Source organism: Siniperca chuatsi, linkage group LG1, assembly GCF_020085105.1.
Source record: "Siniperca chuatsi isolate FFG_IHB_CAS linkage group LG1, ASM2008510v1, whole genome shotgun sequence".
In the NCBI taxonomy this organism is placed as follows: Eukaryota; Metazoa; Chordata; class Actinopteri; order Centrarchiformes; family Sinipercidae; genus Siniperca; species Siniperca chuatsi.
The window spans coordinates 29,919,393-29,942,262 of record NC_058042.1 but is presented as its reverse complement, the minus strand read 5'-3'; the positions used below and the strand labels follow the sequence as shown (position 1 = coordinate 29,942,262).

The 22,870-nt window shown below is 40.1% G+C and overlaps 1 protein-coding gene across 1 annotated transcript in view; it reads left to right on the top strand.

The window, feature by feature from the left end:
• itfg1 (integrin alpha FG-GAP repeat containing 1) overlaps positions 1-22,870 on the top strand; it is a 144,334-nt gene that overhangs the window by 28,030 nt on the left and 93,434 nt on the right. The window contains exon 8 of the mRNA XM_044194728.1: positions 12,064-12,145. Within this exon, the coding sequence (XP_044050663.1) occupies positions 12,064-12,145 (82 nt within the window). The remainder of the gene's footprint in view (positions 1-12,063; positions 12,146-22,870) is intronic.

Sequence of the window (22,870 nt, the reverse complement as noted above, 5' to 3'; positions counted from 1 at the left end):
CCTCTACTGCCTACCTACTACCTAGTCCTCTGTACCTGTGCAGTAGGAAGTATGATCACTGTGTGCTAAATATCATTTTGTACAAATCAAGTCATAGTTCTTATGACTGCTCCTCATATTGCCCTCTTTTGTAATAACATATCACAGTGCGGTATAAACATTGCAGGGCTCATATGTAAAGTTTATAATATTGCAGAAATATGGCTGCAACAATTACTTTCATATTGATTAATTTGTAGTCTTTAAGGACAAATGCAACACATAACTTTGATTATGCAAATTCCCTTAACAAGTAACCACAGCCCCTAGTGATGTTTAATATAGCCTATTTTATTGGACCAACAGTCAAAATCCCTGAAAGATCATTTGTTAAATAAATGGAGGAAAGCAAAAAATTTGGCGATTTCAGGAACCAGCGAATATTTGAAATTACATAACCTAATGAGTAAACGGTTAATAGATTATCAAAACATTTACTTCTGAATTTCTTTTGATCAACTACTCACTCGATAAACCAACTACTAATTTTAGCACTGGATATAAAATATGTATTTGCAAATGTTTCTGTATTCTCCAGTTTATCATCTTTGCAGCGCAAGAACAGAAAAAATTCAAATGAGTGTCCATTTTTAGGTGTGTTGAACTACATATGTAGACTCTAAAAACTGTCATGTGGTGAACTGTCAGGGATGGTTGTCACTGATCTAGTGACAACAAGTGGTTCCCTACTGGTGGGTCCACTTTTGGACTGTGGGTCCATTCAGAATGGGTCAACTTATTTGAAGAACTATTTCCCACATTCTAGTGAGTAGCAGTGCTACAACATGAAATTTTACTGTACCAGTTGCCTATCAATGCTGGCTCTGTCAGTCAAGGGACTGATATGGTCTGCTTGTAGCAGAGACTGAGGAGAAGCTAGCTGAACACAAAGTGACACAGTATTAATATTAAACTTGGTTTTACCTGCACTGAACAAAAAAGAGAAAAAATGTTTTCTAAAGTACTGACCTGGGTTGGAACCTGCTTGAATATATCTTGTCTTCTCTTTATCATTTTCTGTTTGTTGTCATATTAACATGTTCTATAATTGTGCTGTAAAAATAGTTTTAGTTGCCCAAACAAGCCTTTTGCTGCATTATTTAATTTTATTTAAAGGCCCAGTTGCACTTTAGTTTTTTTAGTTTTTTTGTGAATTGAAATTGAAGGGGCAGCATAGTAGTTAGCACTGTCTCCTCACAGCAAGAAGGTCCTGGGTTTGAGTCCGCTGAATACTGAATGGGTGTTAAGTTGGTCTATGTGTGGACCGTGACCTGATGTCTAAGGGAAAATTTAGACTGTTTTCAAATAGGTGTTACCTAAACTTTGACATGAAACATTGATAAAATGATCTGTTTCTAGCCTAAAGTAACACAGCATTTCTTTATTTTTTAGGGTGTCTGTTTAGATTTACAGTCACCTGGTCTCACTCACTATTGGCCATTAACTAAGGACCTACAATATGGTCCATAATAGACATGTTGTGTGCATCCCATATATGAACTAAGTCCAATATGTCAACCAATAGGAAGGTTATGTGTGCCTCTGTTAAGTAAAAGCCAAGGTATTTACCTGGTGAGCAAAGGGTGAAGACCCACACATCACCCCTCTGTTCATTTCCTTAATGCAACAAACGGATCTGCAAAGCTTTGGTGGGCTTGGGGGTGCAGGATTGTTGGCATTGCTGCAGGACTAGTTAATATTCTGGGAGAGCAGAGAGGGGAGACTGTGGCTCTGGGTTTTTGTCGAAGGGGCCTATTTGAAATTCAGCAGGTTGAGGCACAAGCCGAACAGTAGTCGGTCTTATCACAGAGAGGGGGAATAGGAGAAAGGAAGGGGAAGAGGTAAGGAGAAACGGGAAGAAAGATTTTTCAGAGATGGAGTGTGTGAGGGTAGAGAGAGACCAAGCAGGAGCAAAGCAGAGCAAATAAACTGCCTTGCCCAAAAACCAGTAGAATGGGTGATGGATGGAGGAATTGTAGGAGAATCAACTACTTTAATCAAATACTTACTTTAAAGGTCCAGTATGTAGGATTTAGTGGCATCTTGCGGTGAAATTGCAGTTTGCAATCATTTGAATACCACTCACCTCACCCTCCCAGTCCAAGCGTATAGGAAAAACAATGGTGGCCGCGAAACTCGTGAAAACCGATAAAGTCCCTATCTAGAGCCAGTGATTGGTCTGTCCGTTCTGGGATACTGTAGAAACATGGCAGTGCAACATGGTGGCCTCCATGGAAGGAGACCCGCTCCTTCTGTAGATAAAAACGTCTTATTCTAAGGTAACGACAACATAATGATTCTTATTTTCAGGCGATTATACACTAATGAAAACACACTTATAAATATTATATTCCATTTCTGCCAATAGCTCCTCCTAAATGTTATATACTGGACCATCAATACTCTCATTAGGGGGCACCACGCGGTAACCGGGAAAGAAAACCAAATTAATTAAAATTTGATCAATAAATTGGTCAGTCTCTTAAGAAGGATTGAATTCTTTTTGAAAGATTGACCTTGTCTTCTGCTTCAAAGAAAACACACAAACAACTTCTTACTTATTAAATAAGGACATTTATTTATAGCTAAATGGTTACTAACTGAATAAATTAAGGATTAATAAGGTATGGGATAAAGAAAATAAACAAACAAAACAGGTCAAATAACAGATATTAAGTGATTAAATTAACCTGATCTTATTGGCAATAGTGAAGCAAAGTATGTGATCTGATTATTAAAAACGACTGCAAGACGCTAACATAATGCTAGGGCAATTAGCTTCTCTAAATAGGAATTTATATATTTTATTCAACATCAACTCTTTATCACAGCAAAACCATGGTTTAGCCTAACATTGCTACCGGCTCCACGGTGGAGTTAGTTCCAAAAGGGGATCTACCTAAGTGGTGTGGAAGTGGTTTGGTAGCTGAGAACAGTTGGGTCTTCTTTAGTGTCCTCAGGAAGAAGAGGCGCTGGTGAGCCTTCTTGTACAGGCAGGAGGTGTTGGTGGTCCAGGACAGGTACTCCGAAATATGGGTCCCCAGGAACTTGAAGCTCGGGAACACACTCAACAGCCATCCCGTTAATGTGGATGGGGTCATGTGTGCCTCCTCTGTCCTTCCTGAAGTCCACGATGTGCTCCTTTGTCTTGGAGGTGTTAAGGAGCACGTTATTGTCTGAGCACCATGTGGCCAGGTGCTGGACCTCCTCCCTGTAGGCAGTCTCATCGTTATTAATGATGAGACCAATCACCGTAGTATCGTCTGCAAACTTGATGATGGTGTTAGACCTATGCACAGGCCTGCAGTCGAGTGTGAAGAGAGAGTAGAGGAAGGGGCTCAGCACATAGCCCTGTGGTACGCCAGTGTTGAGTGTGATGGTGGTGGAGCAGTTGTGGCCTGACCTAACAAGCTGAGGTCTGTTTGTCAGGAAGTCCATAATCCAATTGCAAAGGGAGGTGTTAATGCCCAGCTTTCCAAGTTTGGTGATTGACTTAGAAGGGATGACAGTGTTGAATGCAGAGCTGAAGTCAACAAACAGCATTCGTGCATAAGTGTTCTTACTGTCCAAGTGTGTGAGTACAGAGTGCAGTGCCATGGAGACTGCATCCTCTTATCCATGGAATAAACTCCCAGAAAACTGCAAGTCTGCTGCAACTCTCAAGTTCTTTTTAAATGAAGGCTGAAGACTTTCTGTTTAATGCTGCCTTTTATGAAATCAAATTTGAGGCCTCTGATTAATACTTATACTGCACTGTAACTTTTACTCTCCTGTTTTATCTTATTTTTATTTTCTATTATTATTAACTCTTAATTATTTAAATGTATTTTTATATTGCCTTATGTTGCTTTTACATTTTGTCTTGATCACGTTGAATTTCCTTGTTGAAATATGCTATACAAATAAACTTGCCTTGCCTGGTGAAGTGGATCTTTTAAATCCTGTTGGAACAGAGTGTGGAGCAAGACAAAGTAAACACATACGCTCAGACAGAATGAGTTTCAGCCTTGTTAGTAGAAATCTGGTCCACTGCAGTTTACCTGTATCACTCCTCATTCTCTTCTTCAGCTAATGAAAAAGCTCAATCCTTTCCTTTCATCTTGCCGCATTCTCTGTACCTTTTCTGTTCCTCTTTCCTTAAATGCACAAACAAGAGCTCACATCCACACATACTTGAATAAATAAAAAAATACTGTTCACCCAAAGGCACATGAAATGCATGGCCATGGATGCACACACAAGACCAAGCCATTTCCCAGCATCCTTGGCGCATTAGACCCCTGTTAATCCCGTCGTGGTCTTCAGTTCAATGCAGCTGCATCTACCGGTCACAGGCCAACACACTCCTCTTTCTCTAGCACTCTGTTTTAATTACTTTTCTCTGTTTTCTCTCCCCCTAAGTCTCCTTCTATCCTTCCCTGTTCTTCTGTTTTTCTGCGATTACACAAGAGACTGCAATGATGGGGGGAGACAACAAGCTGCACAGTTGAGTGAAGCGAGTTTTCATAGGCCAGCAAGTAGAGCCAAGGGGTTTTAACGGTCAATTCTATGATGGCTGATATAATAATTTAGTTCATAAGTGACTCACTTACACACCTCTGGTCCTATACGCATACATATAAATATACTGCAATGTGCTACATAAACACATCAACGTTTTGATATTCAGTCTCTTTCTTTATAGTCTTTCATACAAAGAAATGTACACTGTCAGATCAGCCTGCATGCTGTTAGTACTGTATCACAGAAACCGACAAACAGAAATATTCGGAGTGTTTTTCATCGCAAGTAGAAACTGTAAGCGAGTCTCACCAAGCATACAGGGCCAAGATGCCAATTTACATGGAAGAACAAAAAGAATTTTATAGTGTACATTTGAAACGCATGAGCATTTTGATTCCTTGAGCACTTAAAGTTAATTGTGGGGCTGGGTTTTTTTATTTCTGTTTTTGCAAAGGAAAACAATGAAATGGCCACCTGCAAAATAGCTAATTTCATGCTAATTTGGCATTGTCATAACTATTACAAATGTTCCCTCTGGGCTTAAAAGCATAATATGCACATAATCGAGTGGTTACATGAGCTTACGTAGGCCTTACCTCATAGAGGGCAACAAAATATCATGTTTTTGCTTATAAAAATATTTAAATTCAGACATTTCTTCTTGAAGATAAATTAATTCATCAGGATAGGTGTCATGTGATCTGTGCCTCATACAGCTTGTTCTTCTGTATGAGATGTAACACACTATTGCAGTTTATTATTCAGTTCAAAAAAGTTGAACCTTACTCAACAGTAAAACATCTATTTTGTTCATAATTTGATAAGCTTTAGGAGGTATTCATAGCATCATATTTTACTGTCTTCCACCTGTGTTTTCATTTGAAATGAACCCTTAATCTTACTGTTCCCATCAGAAAAAAACAATTTACGCTAAATGCCATTCTCCACCGCACAAAACTTCATAGATCATATACGTTTGACATCAGCATTTGAATCAATTCTACACCATATTGGTTTACTTTGTTGTTTTTAGCCATGTTAAGAATCTCCAAATTGCTCCAGGATAGACTAAAATGTCTTTTACTGCTACAGCTGGGCATATGTTTCATATTTCATATTTTCATATTTCACTGCACTGTTTGGCGAGGTGTATGTGTGTATGTGATGTGTGTGTTGGAAGGGATGTGAACAGAAGGGAAGAATAATAACAAGACCTGTAATCTGTTCGTCTTCACACATCAATCAACTGTTCTCAAACTGTCACACACACACACACACAGTTTTAATCGTGACATCTTGCAATTAGGCAACCAGCACCAGTCAATCACACTGGCTAAGATCTCATCCTCAACTCATAGTTAATGCCCTGTTGCCACATCTGTGGGTGCTTCTGTATATGGGTGAGTGATTAGAAGCTTTTGATCTAATTGACATGACTTTACTCTCCCTGCTTTTGAAGAGATCAGCTTCAAAGTGTCATTTTCTTTTGCATGGGTCAGTTTAACATACACGCATGCATTTAAGACAGCAGAAAGGTATTATGTAAATCTCACTATATTTGTTTCACTTTACTTTTTTTGCATACATTCTACATAAATTATACGAGAACTCACTAAGTATAAATTAAAAGGATCATAGCGTTTAAGTCAAAACATTGGTTCTCGTCATGCTACCACATATGTAGGTGTGTGTCTCTGCGTGTGTTGCACTCATTCCTGGGAGGTTTGTTTTTACATTCAACAAACAGTGGTTACAGAACTAATTCTTTACAAATTAAAACAAATAGGGTTGGGCAACAAACTAATTGACTTCTTGGCCCATTTAAATCACCAAAATAAGTGCCTCTACATTTCTGCCTCATCAGCTTTCAAAGCGTCAAACATTATGCAAATAATTAACCTCTAAAAGCTGTGCTGTGAATAATTGAAATTAAATGTAATATTGGGCTTCATTTACTTCATTTGCCTGCACAATGCCCTACACAGCATAAAACAACTCATCTGCAGCTCTCTGCTGTAGCAGTTCAGTTTGGAGGCTTTGTAACCCAGTGGTATACTGCAGTTTTGTATATGCAGAACTTGTGAAAACAAATAAATGAACAATTAATACTATTAAATGTTTTGTATGATTTCTCCATGTATCTAGTAGCTAATCAGTTTTCTGGTGCCAGTCTACTGCAGATAACTACTGTAATAGCCTCATTAAGATTTTAAGGGTTTAATTCACAGTCAGCACCATTTAGGCAATGTATGATTAGAAGAGACTGAAAGTAAAACAAATAAATCCTTATGGCATTCAGAAATAATGACTCTGTTCACTCAGAGTATCAGTTTAAATGCAACTCTTGCAGTGGCTTTACTGTTAAATGTGCAAAAATGTATAAAAGAAAAAATCAAGGTAACTTTTGAAGCCTTAAAGTCAAAATAGTGCAGTTCATTTTATAAGTTTATTGGTCAAGTTTATTGTCCTATTCTTTTTTGTTTTCTGGGTATATCTCTCTCTCGCTCGCTCTCACATAAACCACAAAACCACATATTAGATATTGAGTGTATGCTGATATTTTCTTTGTCTGCTCACTCATGGTGGCTTTTCTTCTCCCAGAAACACTTCTTTTGCAGAAGAGAATTTTTTTCCCCTAGGAAAACCTGCCTGACTCCAGATTATAAGAAAATTTACCAATATTCAGGATGTGATGTTCCAGACCTTTATACCACAATCAAGGATAAGCAGTCACGCAGAAGCCCCATTCAGATGTCAAAATATTGATGTACTAACTAACCTAAAGAGAACTTCAGGCCACTCAGTCATAAATGTACTGGACCATCACACTGGCAGCACTATTCATTAGTCTACTAATCTAAATGTCTCAGGGCGGAGTAGGAGACTAGACGAGTATGAGGTTGCTATTAGGATGATTAAGTGGGCACTTTCTGTGACAGTTGTCTGGAAGAATTAGACACATAACACCTCCAGAGGGCTAAACAACATTTTCTGGCATTTCAGAACTCCCCTCTCAAAAAAAAAAAAATCTACCACCTACTCTACCTATTCTTAAGGTCTATATAGACTACCAATAACAGCTTACAAATGGCCCAATTGGCCCTTTTAACAGAAGACGTTTTGACATGTCACAGAAAAGCTCCGGTGTAAATGATAAAATGAATGTTGGCTGACATGTAAATGCTTTGGTTTCAGGGTCCTGGTATTGTGCATGCTAGCTTACTGTCAAACTATCACATTGTCATGGCTTAGTGGGAACAGAGCCATCGTTAATGTGTGCTTTTCCTACTATGACAAGTCAAAATGTCTGCTGTGAAAAAGGCCTAATTTTGAGTTCTAAATGCATAGTGTGTTCTTTCTCAATTTGGAGACACTTTAAGAGTTGATGGTCTAGTCTCACTCATGATTATCTACGAGTATAGTGTGCAAGCAAGTTATTGACCACCTAAATACAGTAGCTTTGATTCGGCCCTGTAAATTATATTGCCAGTTGCACTAGGACTCACAGACCAATCAGTTAATGTTATTTGGTTGCCATGCAAGAAACAGCTCACTGCTAAAATGAAATAATGTGTTTCCTGATTAGAGTCAGATGTAATTTTTTAACAGTCACAACATGTTTACTTTGGAAGCAAGGACTTCCCTCTGCCATCAAACAGTAGTGGATGTTGGCAACATTTCATTGTTGTTGTGGAATTTCCCTCTACACAGAAAATCAATATCATGGAGAGTGTGTTGCATTACAATATCACTGTCTCAGGAATGGTGACATTGCATTACAATGTCAGTGTCTCAGAATCAATGTTGTTATGTAGAGATGAGAAACAGTTATTGAATTGAAAATCTGGGAGTTTATTCCTGAAAATGATGTGCAGCATTAAAAAGCTGTAATATTAAATATTGGTTTTCATATTCATAGTTCTATAGTCTCTTTTCTTAATAGTTTACTCTGACTTCTTCTGCTACATTTCATTCAGAAAACATTTAGTGGAATTTTAGCCTTTATTCTAAGGAATTTGTTGCATTACTTTGTGCTGACTTGTAAATCATCCAGTGTCATTGCTGATATTGTTACGGAACAGACAGGCAGGGGACACAGAGATGGGCAAGAGTGTTCTTTATTAGATGACAGCCAGAGAGAGTGGGTATGGAGAGAGGGAAGTGTGAAGGAGGGAGATCACTGGAGAAGGGAAATCGCTGGAGAAGCGATAATAGGCGTAATGAAGAGTAGTGGAGAGTCCTAGTCATGAAGGAGGTTGGACACATACTGAGGTGAGTGCAGGTCTTTTATGCTGACTGTGATTGGGAGCTAATGTGGAGCAGGTGTGGATAATTAGTGGGTAGTGGAGCCTGGAACCTTGTCCTGGGTGTTACGGAGGATGGGCGGACAGCCCGGGGACTGGACAGGCGAGGAGCTCGGGACCTCGGGCGGACAGCCCGGGGACTGGACAGGCGAGGAGCAGGGGACAGGTTCGGAGCTGAACTCATGTGGTCTGTGATGAAGTTCAACCCCATCTGGAGGCCTGGTGGAATGCCTATGGTACAGGTGGAAGGTCACCAGAGACCGGCGGCGAAGACAGAGACCTTCTGGAGGCCGGCCGCATAGGCTGGGACCCTCTGGAGGGCGTTGGCGAAGACGGAGGCTGGCACCCTCTGGAGGCCTGAGGCGAAGGCAGGGACCCCCTGGAGGCCGGTGAACCAGATCAAGGGCTGGCGACGGGACACCAGGACAGGAAGCCAGCGTCGGGGCTGCAGGACTGGGAGCCAACGTCTGAGCCTCAGGACGGGGAGCTGGCGACTGGACAGCCGGCGTCTGGACAGCAGGCCTGGGAGCAAGAAACTGCTGCTATCCAGCCGTGAGAGGAGTCAACATCGATCCAGTATGGAGTCTGGGAGCTGCTGAGATCCAGCCAAGAGAGGAGTCGACTGCGATCCAGCATGGAGTCTGGGAGCGGGGAGCTGCTGTGATCCAGCATGGAGTCTGGGAGCGGGGAGCTGCTGCCAACCTGCAGGGGGTGCGGCCTGCTGCGGTCCAGCAGCGAGTGATGATTGCCGCAGCGATGGGACTGGAGACAGCAGTGGAGATAGCGGGTCGCTGGGCGGAAGAGCAGGTGAGCAGAGTGGTGACGGAGCCGGTGAACCTCTGGGCAGAGAAGCTGGCAAGCCGCTGGGCGACGGTGCAGGCGAGCGGCGGGGCAGCTGGGCAGCGGTGCCTGTGAGTAGTGGGTTAGTTGGCTGATGATTGGTTGGTAGAGGTGCAGGCTGAAGACTGGCTGCTGAATTCACGATTGGGGGGCCAAACTCCTTCCAGAGGAGTGTTGTGAATCTGCCAAACGAGTGGATGATGGCCTCCTCTCGTGACCATAAGGATCCTGCCCAGTTAAATGCCGGGCCGACTAGCCGGTGAACTAAGAAGGCTACCTTGGATATCTCGGTGGGAAACTGGTGTGGATACGTCCAGAAGACCAGGCAACTCCGCACCAAAAATTCCTCACAGTCTTCTGCCACACCAGAGAAGGTCCCTGGTGGGGTCATCACGCTAGCAGCCAGAGGTGGTGGACGGGTGAGGAAATATCTTTTAACCATATCCTCCAGATCCGGGAAGGGGGTCATCGGGGCTCAGGGCTGTCATCCTTTCGGCAGGTCCGACCTTCTGTTACGGAACAGACAGGCAGGGGACACCGAGATGGGCAAGAGTGTTCTTTATTAGATGACAGCCAGAGAGAGTGGGTATGGAGAGAGGGAAGTGTGAAGGAGGGAGATCGCTGGAGAATAGGCGTAATGCCGAGTAGTGTGGCGAGTCCTAGTCATGAACAAGGTCGGACACATACTGAGGTGAGTGCAGGTCTTTTATGCTGACTGTGATTAGGAGCTAATGTGGAGCAGGAGTGTGATTGGGAGCAGGTGTGGATAATTAGTGGGTAGTGGAGCCTGGAGTATCCGTGACAGATATGTGGTAGATATCATTTGCTTGGATTTCTGCTTTGTCTCATCTTTATTTAGTCTATTTTCTCTGTTTTTCAGTTCACCTCCACTTTGTCTCAGAATTCATTTTCATTAACTTGAGTAAACATGCAGCAGAAAATGGTACTCTTACTAGAAAATATTAACCAAACAATATTTACAGCATAATAAAATAATCATGTAAATGTTAAACAGTTTCTACATTTTAAACAATAATTGGCTTGCACACAATAGTAACTACAGTATTTAACAGCATGTACACGTACAGCCCCCCACACACTTATACATAATATATCTGTTGCTCTCTCTGACTCAGTCGTTGTATCTCTTACCCTCTCTCTTCTTACTCTCTCTTTGTCTCTCTCTTTCTCATAAATCACTAATGTTAGTATCAGCAGGCAACAGTTTCCCACTGCACAGAATCACATCTGCTCCAGCACACACACACACACACACAGACAAATGTTTCAAACACAGCCTCTTGTTCTCCCTTGCTGTCTGTAAAGGGCACCACACACCAGTGGCATTTGATGTGTGTCAAAACACTCTCGCCCATTATTTTCTAAGACCATATATCGGCATCATCAAGACGCATGTGAACCTGCAATGACGTGTTATGTCAGGACACACTGCAGCACTACTTCCCACCTGAAAAGCATCAATCCCTTGACTACTTCCTTTGTTAGTTCAGTACATCTGGCGTGTGCTACAACCATCAAATGACTTGACTGTATGCAACGTGGCTTGAGTGTGTTGCCATTAAGGGTTCACCAGACAACTAAAGAAGTAAATCAATTACTGCTAAAACTAGTAGTCGATTAATCAATTCATTAGTCGATCAACAGAAAATGAATCTGCAACAATTTTGAAAATGTATTAACCGTTGAAGTAATTTTTCAAGCAAATATGTCAAACATTAAATGTTTCCAGCTTCTCAAATATGAGGGATTTCTGCTTTTCCTCATCTGAAATTATAGTAAATTTAATATATTTGGGTTTGGGTCCGACTGTTGATCGGACAAAAAAAGCAATTTGAAAACATCACCTTGTGCTCTGGGAAATTGCGATGGGCATTTTTCACAATTTCCTGATGTATAGACTAAACTAAAGTGATTTAGTAAATGAATTATTTAATTGATGGGCAGAAAATGAATTATTTTAACAGTCAATAAATTGTTTGTTAATTTTTAAGCAAAAGACAAAACATTTGCTGGTGCCAGTTTTTCAAATGTGTGGATTTGTTTCTTAACTTGGTTAAATATATAAACAAATGTAAGATGGCACCTTGGGCTCTGGGAACATGTGATAGGTATTGTTTACTACTTTTTGAGATTTTATTGATTAAACAATTAATCAACAAATAATTGATAATCCATAATGATATAATCATAGTGGTTGCAGCCCCAACATAAATAAATGACACTGATGATAATTTTACTTCAATAAACTCTCTACTAATCTAAGGGCGTGAGCCAACTGCATGTTAAAACAACACCAAATAAACCGGTCTCTCTCTCTCTCCCTCTCTCCCTGTCTACCTAATGGTCGTTTTCTCAGGACGGGAACTTCACCAGAGCTGAAGTCATGCCAGAAGAACCACCATTCAAGACTGTTGGCCAGTCCTCCCTTGTTGACTTTGGTGAGAATGACATACATTTGTCTTTTGCTGTCATTTTTGACGAACCTAGTGTGTTTGTGTGTGATTGTGACAGAGTGACAGACAGACCCTTTTTAAACCTAGCACTGGCATGTACTGTGAGGATTTGGATTGTAATTGGACAGACTCCAAATGGAAACAATCAAAAACACAGGAAGTCAGTGTGTAACATATGAAAACGTATGAAAGTAGTCCGAGTTGTACTGGGCCAGAGTATACTCAAAATTGTCTTGCCCCCTCTGTCTGTATGTGTGCGTGTGTGGCAGATCCATTTCTCTCCTAAGTCCTTTAAGCTCCCTCTGTATTTGAAGCTGTGTAGCTTCAAAGGCCTCCAAATAGGACTGTCTGGTCTTTTTGGCTTTGCCATTCTCACTACAGCTCTCTCACCACATAACTTTCTTACCCTATACACACACACCACAAATGCTCATCCCTTACCAGACAGGCTAATCTCACGCATGCACACACAGTTGCAGACACACACTCCCACACAACACACTCTGATACGCACACTCAATCCAACATAGAACCAAATTTTTCTGAACAGCTTATCCCCTTAAACAATCTTGGCCAGTAGTATTCATTGTTGAGCTCAGCTTTACATTTATCCTCAGCAAATCTCCACTGGCTCTCTAATCTCCAGGCTGCAGCCTGTGCACCACAAAGTGGCCTCTGGTCACTCTTGTTACCACCTCAGCCAGGCGAGAGGAAGAGTTGTGGTGGCTTCTTATGCTTGTTTTTGAAGGTAAATAACAGTTAACAGTCCGATGTTGTACAGCAGTCAAGTAACATAAGGGATATCTGGATGGAGATGCTGTCGAGATGGCCTGTACCTTCAGTTGCTATAATGTAGCCTTCACAAAATATGTGGTTATAGAAATTTGGTGAAGTAGGGGCTACTCGCAAGACTAGTTGTAGAATTACTGTAACTGACATGCTAATTGCTAACATAACTGTCTTTAAAACTTTTGCGCGGAGCGGTTCATAGTCTTCCCATGTTTTGGACATTCCGACTCCACATTCCCTCAAAGGTCAATGCTGTCTAGAACGTTTGCTATTGGTTGCTGACGAGAATTTGCTTGTCACAGTTAATCAAAGTTGAACTCTACGCAAAAGATTGGAGGGGATTCCCGTCACCCACGTGAGCGAATTCACTGATTTCAGGGATTCCATTGAAATGAATTGTTTTCATCATTTTAAATGCTGATGTGACTCGGCCATAAGGCTGCAGCAGCCAAACTCCTGAGTTTACCGAATTCAGTTTTATTGCTTATGAATTCAACTTTGCATTTTGTAAGAAGAAGATTGTGTTACTTTTTCTTTCCAAAATGACATAGTCTCACTAATGTGCAAGAATTTAATTTTTTTCACTTTGTCTCCATTTTTTGTGCCAAGCAATAATGTATGTGGTGTTTTTGCATTGCACTTCTCAGAGATCACTTATGCATTCAGCATCATATCATTCTTTCTTGCAGCACTGGTCCTTGAGAGAGGGAAGTTAGATTGTCTAAAAATGTGCACATTTTAAAACAGTGTTCCCAGTAATTCAGGAGAAGCACCACGGGACTGCTTAAAGTCTGGAGGGGAAACACTGCAGTGTGCCCACTTATGTGACTACGCATTTCTTTTGTTGTATTGATTCTGGACAATCAAACCCAAGTGAAAAATGCATAATTTCTTGTGAACCAAAGAATTTCCCCCGGGAAGACCAGACAATGAATACTAAATCAAGTGGCAATACAGTACTATAGACATTTAATTGTATTACTTTCATTATGTCTTAACAGGTATGATAAAAATCTGATTAATATCTTAACAAGCCTACAGTGTTTTCTGGTTTGTAGCTTTTTTGTTTAGTTGTTGCTTTTTTTTTTTCAGTTTTTTTTTTCTTATAACATTAAGACCCTTTTTTTTCCCCATTTAGCCTGTGTGACCATATTACTCAGTTTGAGCTATCTGCTGTCGTTAGCTGTGTAATGTTAGATGCATTTTTAATTAACTTTTGGGCTCATGTGGCACTCATGCACATGAGCACAGACACACAAAAGCAAGCTGATAAATACTTCCTTATTGGCAAGATTAATCTGTTAATCTCATTGCAGCTAGGGGTGTCCATCAAATATTTAGTGAACAAACTTCCCCTTCCAAAATTGGCAATAATGTATGAGCCAGAGGGGAAATGACCTATATGCTATTGGTGCATGTGTGTCTGTATGTCATTAAGGGAATCTGTCTCACAGCGTGTGTTTGTGTAATTTGCTGGCGAGTGTGTGTGTGTGTGTGTGTTTAATTCATCATCTCTGGGGGCGGCGACTTTTTTTTTGTTTAAATCTCAAGCTTATCTCGACCAAAAACTTTTTCATTTCTTTAAATCTTTTTCTCTCTTTTTTTTTTTCTCTCCCCTTCCTCCTTCGGCTCGGAAATGTCACTTTGAGACGTTGCCCTCATTAGCTGGGGATTGAAGCCTTTGAGGGTCACGCTTCTAATAATCTGCCAAATTCTGGGAGAGAGATGCCTTGCAGGATGTAACATCTCTCTTTTTTTGTCCCGATTTGTCTGCTTCACTCAGCCCCTCCTCGGCTGTCGCTGTCTATCTTTATTTCTCTTGATCTACTGTATATCTGCTATCTGTGGCTTACTTGCCTTTCACACTCATTTTCCTTCTCCTCCCTTTATTCTTCATCTAAACAGCTTTTGGTGTCATTGTTATTAAATTGTTGGAGGAGGACTCTGTAGTGACCCACTATCACCCCCTCTATCTTTTTTAGTCTATTTCTTTTTCTAGGATGTTGAGTATTCATAAGAGCTTTACCATTCACTATTCACTTTGCTTAAGAGATTCTAAATTTGTCATGATTAGAGTTTTACAATATATAGAACAATAATATCCAACACTATTTAAAGAAATTATAATATGCTGTGATAAGCAATAGGTGATTACATTTGAGGACAGATTACATCAGACACACAGAATCAATTAATGTTAGACTTTAATTTGAAACACATTCATCACAAGTCTTTTTCTGTATCTCTAACTCTCATATTGTCAGGCAGAGACAAAAAGAAATGCTCCGTGCCAACGCGAGTAGAGTTAGTGTTTGTTATAAAATCACTGTGGCTGAATGGGAGACTCTGTATGAGTCAGAGGAGATTGGCTCTGACAAGAAATGCACACAAAGCTGAATCAAAACCAGCACTCTTAGGTAAGAACTCTTTAAATATTTTAATGCCACAAGTCCAAAATGGATGCATTTTACCCTGAAGCAAGCTGTGTCCTTTCTTTTATATTTTACTATAGTTGTAAGACACACATGCAATTTGAGTGAATACAGAAGTGATACAATGGTCCCTTTTTCTCAGTGATTAATATGTACAAGTTGCCAGGGTCATGTACACGTCAAAACCAGGAGTCCAAATGTGAAAAGCCAGTCTATGTTCAAGTTAACTATGCAACAAGGAATTGGAAAGAGCATATATGAAGTAAATTACTGTCACATTAAAAGCTAGTTTCTGAGTTATAATGAGGAATGGTGGATTTGTGACATGTACATGTAAAGTTACATGTAAAGTATACCAGCAATGAACATTAAGATTTGAAACTAACTTTCATCAGAGGAATTGTTTTAATAATATAATCCATTTAAGAAATGCTAACAATTGGTGTTGGCATTAAAAAATTTTGCCACCTTAACAGCAAGCCGCAAGGGACGGCAATGTTGGTCAGTTGCTCCACTGCTTTGGTCCTGAAATAACTATTAGGTGAATGCCATGAAATTTTATATAGACATTCATTGTCCCCAGAGGATGAATCCTCCTAACTTTCATGATCCCCTGATCTTTCCTGTGGCGCCACCATCAAGTTGACACATAGGTTTTTAGTGAAATATCTCAACAACTGTTGGATGTATTGCTATGGAATTTGGTACAATAGGTTACCTCGAGAGCTGCTGATAAATGTGTTACATTTTTCTGGTCCAAGGCCAGTTAACCAATCAAGTGCATACTTAAGGTTAGAGTACAGCATGCAATCCAATACAACGTCACAAAACACAGCTTTTAAATGTAAGATTATATTGAATCAAAACCGCTCTGACACAGTCACAACGAATTAACAATTGTGTGTATCACCGTTTATTGGCTTGCATTAAAAAATACAGTTGTTGCTGTTTTTGTGTCTGTCCCCTTTTCCTACCTTTCTAACTATATTTATTCTTTACCTACCATACCTACTTAAATTGTCGTCCTACTGCATCATCCTTTCATTTTCTCAGTTTTTTATGAATATCATTGAGTGTTTGTCTCTCTGTGTGTGGCCACCTTATGAGCCCATCTGACCAGCTTCTCTCCAGGCTAATTAAAAAGCACATGTTGGCTTTAAAAACTTTGAATGACTGACCGCCGGGAGGCCGAATGAAAGAGAGGAGAGAGAGTGAGGCAAATATAAGTGTAAGGGGGAATGGCACACTTCAAACCTGGCATGTTAAAGTGACAAGTGAAAAGAGGATAAAAATATAAAGATATGCCAAGGTGGATGATCTAGAGAGGGAGGAGGAGAAAATGGCTGGGTGGATACTGAAGGAATGAAGGGAAAGAGGAGGAGAGGATGAGATAGAGCAGCATTGCATCCCTTTGTGATCTGGAGAGGGAATTATTTTGATCACTCATCACACTGTCGATTCTCACTCTATCCTTCTACCTCTACCTTTCCCTATATTTCTCTCACTACATTTTTTTCTATCTGTCTGTCTGTCTTGTTCTCTGTCTCTTGAAAGTGATTCAATTTTTTTTTTTATAATTCTATATGACAACAGCAGCAACAACAATTATAAAACGTATGATTAAAAAGAAACAGACACTGACTGACACACCTGGCTGGCCTGTGTGGTTTAGTGCTATATGTGTGGCAATTTCTAACAATTTAATATCAAGTACCACTTGTAAATTGTAATTGAAGTGAACCCTTTTTCAGGAAAAAAGAAAAAAAAACTCTCTCTTTGTCTCTCCCTCTCTTTTTGCCAGTACAGTAACATCTCAGATACATGACTGACCTTCCAACAGAACACACGTGCCCAACATGATAAATGCTGTGAACACCAAACAGGAACAATTCATTTGGATCCAAGTGTTATCTTTGTTTTACCGATTTGCTGTCAGTCATCTGTCTGAGTAGCGTCCACAGGCAGCACACATTGGCTAAGCTTGAGATGATGTGTGTGTGTGTGTGTGCATGTTTACGTGCATGTTTACATGTTCGTTCGTGGATGCATACGGGAATCTGTCCACACGCGCATGTTTGTGTGCTAGCAGTTGTTTTTCCAGCACTAGACTCTTAATAGATGCACAGCATATGCCAGACAAAACAGGCCCATCTGCCTTATCACTGAGGTAATTGCATTTTTCAAAGTGACAGCGGCCGATGCATAATTCATCATTAGGTAAAGCACAACGAAGTCCCACAACCAAGTGTGTCAGCTAGCTTCACTGCAGCTAGGATGGAGGGAGGCTGCTCTGCGACCAGCAGCTCACTGAGATAGGGAGATTTTTCAGACAGCGAGACAAGAATGTGTTTGGAAGTGATATTTAAAATCGGAAAGGCTGTCATCATGCTGTGTGTGTGTGTGTATGTCTGTGTGAGAGTGTGTGTGTGTGTACGTGCAGGTAAGTCAGCATGTTAACAGGACAGCCTATTTCTCTCTGCTCTTCCCTCAGGCATTCTTTCTCTACTCACCTTATTATATTGTGTTACATCCAACCTCTCCTCCTTTCCCTCTTTTTCGTCTGCCTCATTCTCTCCTCAACCACTGCATACATTTCACGCTATTTTTTTACCTCCATTTCCCTTTGTTTTGTTTTTTTTTCTCTTTCACTGGTTGTCTTGTCATGTTTTCAACCAGTCTACTCTGCTTTCTCGCGCACTTTTGCTTTTCCAGTCTCACATTCTCCATCACTTTCCCTCTCAGTCTCAGACTGCTGCAGAAATGGGTGTACTTGTAAAACAGAGGTACTGGAGTTCTGCTCGGCAAGTTAAGATCAGAGTCAGTTGTGTAAGCACTATCACATAACAGCATACATCTGTGTGAATCTGTGAGCATGTGAAAGACATCCCTCCAGACCATATTAATGAAGTAAAAATGCAGCAATGGGAAAAATAAAATCTCCCAATCAAGCACCATTTTGTGATATCCCTCACATTTAGAACTATTCCAGTCCATATGCAAATTATTGAGTCTCCCGGGTTTACAGTTTCCAAGTTCAGATATTAATTTGCACATTTTAATATGCAATTTGATGCAAATTGCAAAGTACATCTGACACAAAAGTGTCCTTCATTGAAGGGAAAACCTGCGTCTCCTTCTTTCTTATTCCAATATCTGCTGTGCAGTAATTATGCATAAGTAGTACTCTCAATTATAAGGACCCACCCACAGTGATCTAAACACTAATTAACACTTTATTTTTGAATACATTTTAAAATGTTATCATGTTGCATATGTTACAAGTGTTGCGTATTGAAAGGGAAATCCACAACTTGCATTTTGTGTTTGCGCCCACCATCACAATATAACAGAGGTTATCAGACTGTAAGGCGAGCCTCCCCAGGGGTGCACGGGAGAGTTGAAGGAGGGGGCTCAGAGAAACAGATGTGAGACAAAGATACTGCATGAGGTGAAAGGGACAGGTGCATGCTGGTGTTCTAAAAACAACGAGAAGTTAGTTATTATAGTTTGGCTCACTGATTTGTCCCGCTGATCAACACGGTCAGAAGTTCGAGTTGCTGCAGTGGCTGTGACACACAGCTCACGGAGACAATTAAGGTACTTTAAAACCCTTAGTGCCCGATAGCTGCAATTTGTGTCAAAATTCATGCTCCTCCTTGGCAGCAGAACGTGCCTGAGAATCATCACATTTTTAAGTTTTCTTCAGTATCGAAGTAATCCAGTGTTAGTTATCTGGACATGTGTCAGTGGGTACATTTCAAACAGGAAATGCTAATAGCATACTTTTTAATGGTGCCATTTGCCAAAGTATTCAGAACTATAGTAAAGGTTAAAAACAAGGCTCAAGTTGTAGCCCACAGCTAACTAACTGACTCCAAGACAATATTATACTTTAGGTTTACATTCCCTAAAGCCCTCAAATTATGGGAACTGTAGTTCCAAAACTTAGAGGATTATTATCCGAAGTAAGACAAAGAATAATAATAGGAGTTACAAAATCTGCGAATGCTAACTTTATCAATAATCATTTTATGGGGAGGATAGACACAGGAAATTATGTAAAAATCTTCTCTGAGGGGGGCCCACGATGTCAGACTTTGGGACAACTGAAGATTATGTATACCTTTAAAACTGGCAGATGAATGAAATCCCACTCAACATGGAGAGTATGCAATGTGACAGTTTTGATGTGTGATTTATGATACTTTTTCTTTATAAGTAGCCAACAATTTTTTTAAAAATACACTAATTTGGCTTCCAACCTGTATAAGTTGGTTCCTAGTTAGTGAGATATTGGAGAGAGATATTTTAAAGACTAGTATGCCCTCCATTCAGGCTTTTTTCAGGTAAATCCATTTTGAAGACAATGAGCTCTTGTTTTGAAACTACTTTGGGCTTATGGATAATAATAAATATTACCCATAAACAATAATATGTCTGGTGAAAGGGTTCCAGAGTTTGTGTATTTATGTAAGCATTTATGTATTCTTTCTTTCTTTTAAACTTGGGTGTTTATGACTGTTCTCCCCAAGGACAAGACATGTCATATCACATGCATTCCTCCCCCTCTTTTAGACCTTTAGCACACACAGAACTCTATCAAATCATAGGGTTTGTAATGAGACACAGGCTTCTGGATGCATATTATGATTTGCATTATGTGTTAGTGCTGTGTTGTACTCCATGAATGCCAATGTGTCACAATGCATGTCTGCACAGTCTCTGTATATTCTCTCGTAGTCTCTCTCTCTCTCTCATGTTGTTGTCTTTACCCTGTTTTCTCTCAATTCCTCTGCCCCGTCCTCCCCTGGCCTCCCCTCTCCTCACCGCCCTCTCTGTTTCAACCCATACCTGCAGTTTTCTCCCTCTGCGAGTCTCTCAGCCAATCTCCATCACACCACGCATCGTCAGCGGGAGGGAGAGATGAAAAGCAGGAGGGAGGGAAGGAGGCAGGGAGAGAATGATGGTGAATAAAGGAGGAGGAGAGACGCATGGAGAAACAGAGGCATTAAGACTGAGAAGGGAGTGATAGAAAGAGGGAGAGAGAGTGACTGAGCTAGAAGAGGAGGAAGAGAGGGGAGGAGGGCGAGAGAGGAGACAGGTGAAGGAGAGCATAACGGGAATAAAAGAGACAGATGAATAGATGGATGAAAGAAGGTATTCGTGGAGGAGAGGACAGGTGGGACAGAGGGAATGAACATTACTGTGTCTGTGTGTGTGTGTGTGTGTGTGTGTGTGGCAGAACTGACAGTAAGTGTCGGAGACAGAATGGCGAGTGACAACCTCTGTAGGACTGAATTAGCACTCATTCTGTCTCTCTCTATCTCTGCCTGTTTCTTTGTTTCTCTCCTTACAGTACCTCACCATCTACACTTCTCTCTCTGTCTGCACTGCAAAAAATGTTCGAATGGTGCACTTGATGCACTCATATTCAGTATTTCAATTTGTTTTCATCACACCTGCAGTAATGCAACTAATTAGAAAGCAATGCCCTTATCAAAATGTTTAGAAAAAGGAAGAAAAACACTTTTTGGTTCCAACCATTACAGGATGTTCTGCACTCAATATTTGCAGCACTGCAGCCTCTGTCTTGGTGTGTGCTAACTGAAGCTCCATTTAGAATTTAGACAGATTGGGAGTCTACAAAATTTTGTTGAAATAATTTTGCACTTCCATAAAGTTGGGGGACTTCCTAGAGACAGATTTGGTGGAGTGCCCCTTAATTGATAAGTCAATAGGCATAAAATTAATCAATGACAATTCTGATGCTCGATTATTTAGATCGTTTGTTTAGTAAGCACTAAACAGTGCCCACAGCTTTCCAAGTATGAGTATTTGCTGGCTTTCATTCATTTCATACCAGTTTTTTGACTGTTGTCCTGACAATATAAGCAGTTTTAAGACATCACTTCAGGCTCTGGAAATTTGAGATGGTAATTTGTAATGATTTTAATATACTAAAAAATGTATCAATTAATGAAAATTTCTGTTGATATAATGCATAACAAAGATTATTGTTAGTTGCAGCCCAAGTGCAAAATTTTATGTAAACATGACATGTCATTTCATTGTTACAATATGTGCCACCTTTAAATTATGCGAAACACTGCCTTAGAAATGGACAAAATAAAAAATGAATGAATTGCAGTGTACCTTCTAAAGAGATTTCCTCATTTCTTATCCCAGCCTTTTCTCTCTTTCTCTGTTTCTCTGTCCACACTGCAAAAGAAACTTTTTGTCTTTACAGTAATTTAAAGGAAATGGACTATATAGGGGATTTTAAAAATAGCACAAGCAATCTGTCTGCTTTATACTTTCTTCTTACAGCCATATACACCCAGTACCTACTTTTAGTTTTGACCTATGTTTTAATTATTTTAAGCAAAAGGTTTTGTTTTTGAATTCAGCATTTTTCTTTGTCAGTGGTAATGACTGCTATAATGACATGGCCGTATGATCAAGATATGATGGCCCGTGTCATCATGTTATTTGATGTTTCTCTCAGTATTTTTAGCATTTTAAATGTGTGTTTTCATCAGCCATTGGCTTTTGAATATTAGAAAACAAAGGTACTGCAGATGAAAATTAGCTTTAAGCTAACCCAGGTACAATACAGTACATGGTCCCTTTACAAATAAAAAAAAATAATAATACATTCATCTAACTTTGGAAACAAATATAATTACCTCAGGTGAATCACAGCCAGCTTGACATTTTTCTTATATGATTTTAAATACTGTACAGTAAAGGACTTGTTGACTTATTATCTTTTGCTGTGTATCTCCTTATCTCTTACTTTTTCTCTCCTTTTCTGCCTCCCGCTCAGTTGCCCCTGACAGCCACATTCAGTTTCTACTCCTCCCCTGCTTTGTACTGTCATTCATCATCAGTGTCATTCAGTTTTCCCCGTCCACAACATCTGGCACAACATCTGTTTGGGAGTGTTGCACTTACCCTGTTGAAAAGGATTCAGATAAACTGCGCGATGAGAGGCCTGGAAGCAGTTTCACCTCTTTATGTCTGGTGTCAGTTTACGTGCCAACCCCTGAGCCCAGTGCAGTGTCTTTATGAACCAGCCAAATCTCCAAAGCTGTGCAGCACACCAGATATCAGCTGTTCAGTGGTTTCATCGTTTCGTGTCTTTTTGTTATACAGCAGTGAATTGATCAGAAAACTTGTTTACTAAAATGTTGGTATGTTCCTTTAATGGACAGCATTTAGTTTTTTGTTTGTACACGTTTAGAGACCTTTCTCACAGACTTGTCATAGTAGGAAAAGCACAGGTGTAAGTAATAACATTAATGATGACCTCACTCAATTTAGGTGTCATTTTTACACGTATCACAATTCTCAATAAATGTCTCCCTTACATGTAATAAAACTAAAAATAACAACCAGTGACATATAGCAAGACGCTTAATACACAAAGCACACATTTGTATCAAAATCAAGAATCTTACTTATTAAGAAGAGAAACATATAGCCGATA